Source organism: Anas platyrhynchos, chromosome 9 (assembly GCF_047663525.1).
Source record: "Anas platyrhynchos isolate ZD024472 breed Pekin duck chromosome 9, IASCAAS_PekinDuck_T2T, whole genome shotgun sequence".
NCBI lineage: Eukaryota > Metazoa > Chordata > Aves > Anseriformes > Anatidae > Anas > Anas platyrhynchos.
The window spans coordinates 1,836,501-1,842,500 of NC_092595.1; the positions used below are offsets into that span (position 1 = coordinate 1,836,501).

General features: G+C 37.5%; 1 protein-coding gene across 2 annotated transcripts in view; it reads left to right on the forward strand.

Annotated features, from left to right (window-relative positions):
- Positions 1-6,000, forward strand: part of RSRC1 (arginine and serine rich coiled-coil 1) — a 137,112-nt gene that overhangs the window by 60,728 nt on the left and 70,384 nt on the right. For both annotated transcript variants that reach the window (XM_038183709.2, XM_038183710.2), the window contains one exon: positions 2,537-2,573. In XM_038183709.2, coding sequence (XP_038039637.2) covers positions 2,537-2,573 — 37 coding nt within the window. The remainder of the gene's footprint in view (positions 1-2,536; positions 2,574-6,000) is intronic.

Below are 6,000 nucleotides of genomic sequence, written 5' to 3' on the forward strand. Positions count from 1 at the left end.
AATCACTAACTGCGAATACAAGGGAAGTCTTGAGAGTGAGTTGGTAACAACTTGAGGAGAACTGAAGAACATGAATTGGTTTGTTTTCATTTTAAATACAGCTTAAAAAAATGCAGGATCCTTCTAGTTTCTACTAATCTGAATAGCAGCACAGAGTAAACTTAGTCAAAAATTAAGTCAACTTTCACTCTGGTTTAGTAAAACATTACCATCTGATAAAAATAACTAAATTAACGTAACTTTCTTACAGCCTTTCTTTCTAAGGGTACTGTAATACTGTTTGTGCATAAAGCTGTATCTACCTTTTTTTGTAGTGTTTTATGGCATTAATGATTGAAGTGTTCAGTAAGAATGGAAGGTTTGTTTATGCTTTGAAGCCCATGGTGACTGAGCTGCGGTTTTACATAAAGCAATATTTGAAATATAGTATTAACAAGAATCTTATTTGGATAATTATTTTTAACTAGAAATAAAATGATGCCGTGGCTTCGCTAGGTGTCCTGGCTGATTGATGCATGGCAGCCTCCGGCTGGAAAGAGGTTTTCATTGAAAGTGACAGGTGCCACAAGGTTTATTTAGGACAACCTCAACCTTGTCCTGGTTAGTTTGATAATGTTTGCCTTATGTATGTTCAACCACTGCATTTCCTGCGTTAGAGCCTTGTGTTACACCAATATTACTATCTGTGCTGCCTCAACTACAAATTGGATGAACAGCCAGTGACACTTTTTCAATATTATTACATTAAACCAAGTGGATTTTGATTGATAACCTAATATTCAACTAATGCAAAACATCAATCATGGCAAGTATATTAATTATTTAATATTGCAGTCTAATTCAGAAATCGATGTGCTGCATGAGGGGAAGGGAAACTCACTGTTCCCAGAAGACTTAAGACAGGGAATGATTAAAAAAAACCTGCTGTACTCTTGTGTGTTAGTTCGATACAAATCTTTATTCATTTGCCAATAATCTCTTCGCATTTTCCACTTCAGGACCATTTTTATCAGTTTTGAGACCTATAATTGAATTAAGCCTGCTTTCAGCACAGGGCAGAAAGAGTTGCACCAGTATTGATGAAGTCATGACAGGGACAGCAGAGGAGACAGACCACTAAGCAGGGCAGGTTTTATACCATTGCTTGGGAGCTCCTAACATCAGCTTCTTGGATGCTTCCCAAGTAATTAATTTCTTTAAGGCCATTTAGCACCTCAAAACAGATGTGAAAGACAGTTCCTTTTTAAATATTGTACAGACTGGACTGATATTTTCTTGTTTAAAAATGCTAAATAATGGTGTAAGAAAAGTGCATCTTTTCTGTTGATTCATCCATGGTTTATTCAAATAGAGCAAAAGCATGTAGACTTTTTTGAAAGCTTTGAAAAATAAAAGCTTTTTACGTAAGGAGACTGAAGTACAGCACAGCAAGGTTGGAAAATGTGCCATTGAACATGGACTTACTCTGTATAATAAAACTTAATATGCTTTAGCCCTTTTTTTTGTGTAACTTCACATTATGCTTTCTGTAACCAATACTATGTGTTCAAGAGAACAGAATTTCAGTCTTGCATGGTTTGCTGTCTCAGAGGTCTAAAGTTGTTTTTAATTCTGTGGTTTGTTAGAGGTTAATAATTTCTTGAAAAAGTAATATTATAAGTATAAAATCTACATTACATTATACAGTTCAATAACTGATTATTTGCAATACTTCTGGGGACAGTTTCTCCTTGTTTGGCATGGTTACAGCCCATCTTCCTCAAAAGATACCGTCACATTTTTGGAAGCAGATAGAAAGCAGAAGCCAGCTTCCTTTGTTTAGTAGCTTGGGACTTGGGGATTTAGGGGATTTATTATTTGTTGGTTTTTTTTTTCCTTGTTTTGTTCTTTTATTTTTGAAGTGGCAGAGAGTAGACATCTAACACTTTTCAGGTAACTTTGTCAAACTGGGCAAACTGTTTATGTTGCTCCAGGATGGCAAGCTTGAGCTGTATGCACGTAGCAAGATGCTTTAAGTTGCACTCTGAATTCTGTTTGCTTTTCCTTTTTTTGATAGTTTAGTCATTTTTTTCTCTTATCAGCTATTTTAATGCCACAATACTTCTCATTTTTGAGAAGTACCCACCAATTTTATTACTCTCACAAATTTTATTATTGAAGCAGTGAGAAAGCAGAACCATAAAGCCATTGAATGTCAATTTGATGTCAATTTGAAAAGAATGTCTTCTTTTAATAATTTCAATATTTGGTAGTGGGATAGTTATATTTTTATTGTTTTTAATTATTTTTTAAATTAGTGTCCTCTTGCTTTGCTGAAGTTTATAGCAATTTTAAGGCAGGTAAAATTTAAGGTTCTAAATAATTCTGTAATTATGCATTTGAATAATCAATACTTCATAAATATTTTAATGATTTAGATATTAAAAATGAAAATTTTACTTGAGAAATTTCATGGCTTTGACATTTCTGAGTTAAACATAAATTGTTGTAGACAAGGGTTTAGCAACTATTTAGAACTTCTGTTCTTCTGTTACAGGGACCCTGGAAACATCAAAGCTGGATTAGAACATCTGGTAAGTTTTAATTTTCTCTTGAACATTTGCATCATCTTTGATATCTGCATTCCAAATGAACACTTTTGAATGAGCTTTGAATACCTTGAATTGAGAAAGTCAACCATTTCCCAGAGGGTCAGCTTACTGTTATAATGTGAAGGCACTTACATTTTCATTTATCTTACCATTTCAAGGGAATTTTAATTTTTTTAAATTACTTTTTTTGATGTAGAGATGAAATAAAATGGACTACAATCCTTGGATTGATGATTGCCTTAATTATAAACAAAAATTGTTTGGTGTAGGATTTTTGGCATATCCTGATCTGAAAACAACAAACTTGTGATAAAAAAAAAAAAAAAAAAAAGAAAAACGCACACACACAATCAAATATTGCATGCATAAATATGGTATGTTTTAGTAATTTGAAGTCTTTGAAAGAAGTGCACAGCTTTGTTTTTTCTGTTGTCTTTGCTTTATGAATAATGTATTGACTTAAATTCCATTCAGTGCTGCAGTATAAAATAATAATTGAGATGCAAAATATTTTTGGTTTAAGTAAACATATTCAAACCGCAAGTGATGGCAAGACATACTTAGCATTAAAAACTAATCAGTTGATCAAAACTGGAAAAAAAAAACAATATTGTCACAAGTCTGAAGCTCGTTGAGCTTAGACTGTTAGTATCAGCAATCATCTGAACATTAAGTAGTTCATCTAAACATATTATTAAATCCCATTAAATCAAAATATTCACTATTAATGGCACATATATTTCAATACCTCAGGAGAAGTGTTGAAATTCGTGTTTAATTTTTCATACAATATCTAAATAATACATACTGTTACATATACTGTTCTATACTGCTATTAAAATAAAATCTTATTGCAGTGTATTGCATGAGCATTTGAAAAAAATTGCTTTTCTGTTGTTGCTTCCCATTTTTGGAATCACTTGGGAAATATGATTTGTAGGCACTTGTATACCAATATCTTGTTGGAGTAACAGCAGGATGAAAACGATGTATATTCGGGCACAGTTGTCAGCAGTTTCCCTTTTATAATGGTGGCATATTAAATGTTCCATTGCAACTAGTATTTTGAATCTGTAAGTGGAATAAATAGCTGAATGTTATGAATAGTTCTAAAAGCAGTCTTAAAATTAATCTTGTTTGCTAGTTTCATAGGTAGCTTGCATGCTAGTTGAATCTCTTAAATAAATTTTTTAAATGTTTCATTCCTCTGCTGGTGTCAGGTTGTTGTAATCTGATGGGTTCAGAGAATTTTTCTAATGCATTATAAAGATGCTGTAGTCTTGACAGATGACCATGACTGGTACTTTTTCTAAATTGGGAGTGCTGCAGTAGCTGAAGCTGCAGGTCTGATTTATAACGTCACCTCGAACCAGCAGGTGCAGAAGGAAGAGGCTCTGTGGTTTTCGAGGAGCTTGGGCAGGGGATGGTGGACCAGGAATAGTGTTCACTCACGTTCAGAGCTTCTCTGGGATTTGGGGGGAAATGTACTGGGAAGAAGCTCTGCAGGGTAATGAAACCTGAAGTTCTTTGACATGGTAACTCACTGTATGTTTGAATAATTTCATCTTCATGAAATACATTAGCTGCTTTGTATTTCTGTGAAAGATCTTTCAAAACCTCCAGGTCCTTGAGACTTTTTTTTTCCTTTTCCCTGTGATCTCAGAAGATCTGTCCTGGGAACAGGTGCTCAAGGAAATTAACAGCTTCCCATGACACTCATGGATGGGAGAATTCATACTGGAAACTTTTATATCTCAGTGTTATGTCAGACAAGTTCACAAAGACCTTTTAAGCTCCAGTAAATTATAGGGATATTCCTCAGAAGAGTTAAGCCACACGATTGCTCTTGTTCTTCTGCTTTAAATTACTGCATGTCCAAATACCTGGAAAGAACTGGTTTTCCTCCCATTTCCCCAAAGTTGACAAGGAAAAAAGAAGAGTCTTCATGTTGATGGGGCAATCTGCTATTTAATCCTTTATTTAAAATGGGATGTGTGTTCTTGTATGTATGTTTTATGGACACCTTTCACCTGACTGCAGCCAGTTATGCTGCTTATGTGTGCTTCAGGCAGCTGCCGTTCTGGTACCTAGCATCTCGCTGCACACATGACTGGTTTTCCAAAATTTGGCAAGTATTTTACAAATAGTTATTTGGGAATACTCAGTGTAAAAACAACTGCGTTCATAAACAACTAGTTTCGTTGTAGGTTGGAGAACTTCACAGCGGGTTCACGTGGATGTTCCTGTGTAGGTGCATAAGGACGTGCAGGGGCCCCTGCCCCCAGCCCAGGCTGCCCAAATCTCCCCAGCCTGGCCTTGGGCACTGCAGGTTCGGGGCAGCCCCAGCTGCTCGGGGCAGCCTGTGCCAGGTCCTTGGCACCCTGGTGGTGAAGGATTCCTTCTGAGCACACCCTCCTGGGAAAAGGGCTGTCCCGTGGGGCTGCCCGAGCATGCAGGTGGGCGCAGCTGCTCTCCCTGGTGACTGCCAAGAGCTAAATCTGCTTGGAAGCATTTATTTTTATGCTAGTTAAGAAAAAGAATCCCAAAGTTCTAAATATGGGAGAATTGGTCTTGTATTCCAAAAACTTAGGTTGTTACTTGCTGAATTGTATTTTGCTAATTCCTTTTTCCGGTAGCAAATTTTAACAAGCTGTAGAAACCTTGGAGAAAAGGTTAACTGTTTGCAGCTCAGAGCAGGTCTGGTTTTCTATTAGTAGCTCAACTAAAAATGAACGGTGGAGCCATACGTGCGGTTTCTTCAGCAGAAGGATCTTATTTGTGTCTTTTGTATAAGATTTCAAGGCAATAACCTGCTTGTCCTTGTGGTCAAGCAGCAGAGTCTGTCCATTTGAGATGATGGAGAGCAGCCTGTCATTAATAGCTTGTTTAGCCCATCAGCGGTTTGTGAGAATATAGTTATTGTCTGCCAGCCCTGCAGGCGCTGCGTGGCCGCGCGTTAATCAATAACCACCAGCAGGCGCGGGTGCAGCCCCGGCCAAGCCACGCAGGGCTCTGCCCGTGGAGCTGCTGCAGGTCACCCGTGCCACGACCAGTTGGGTGGTGTGACACCAGTTGGGTGATGTGACACCAGTTGGGTGATGTGACACCAGTTGGGTGGTGTATGGGAGGATCAGGAATTCGTAACCAACACTGATTAACTCCATCCAGGGGCTTTTCATGTAAATGTTTCTACCAATAATCACCTAAAAGACAAACAAACAACAAAAAAACCTTTATCCAGGAGGTGTTAATAACGACTGCTAGGTATCACTGTTCATTTCTTTCCTTGGAGCTCGTTTCAGCAGTTCAGTCTTCACTGATTGCCACCAGCCTTGTTTCAGACCCGCGGTGATGACGGACGAGTATCCCAACATGGCTGGGTAGCGGTGCTTAATAGAATTGTTGGCTT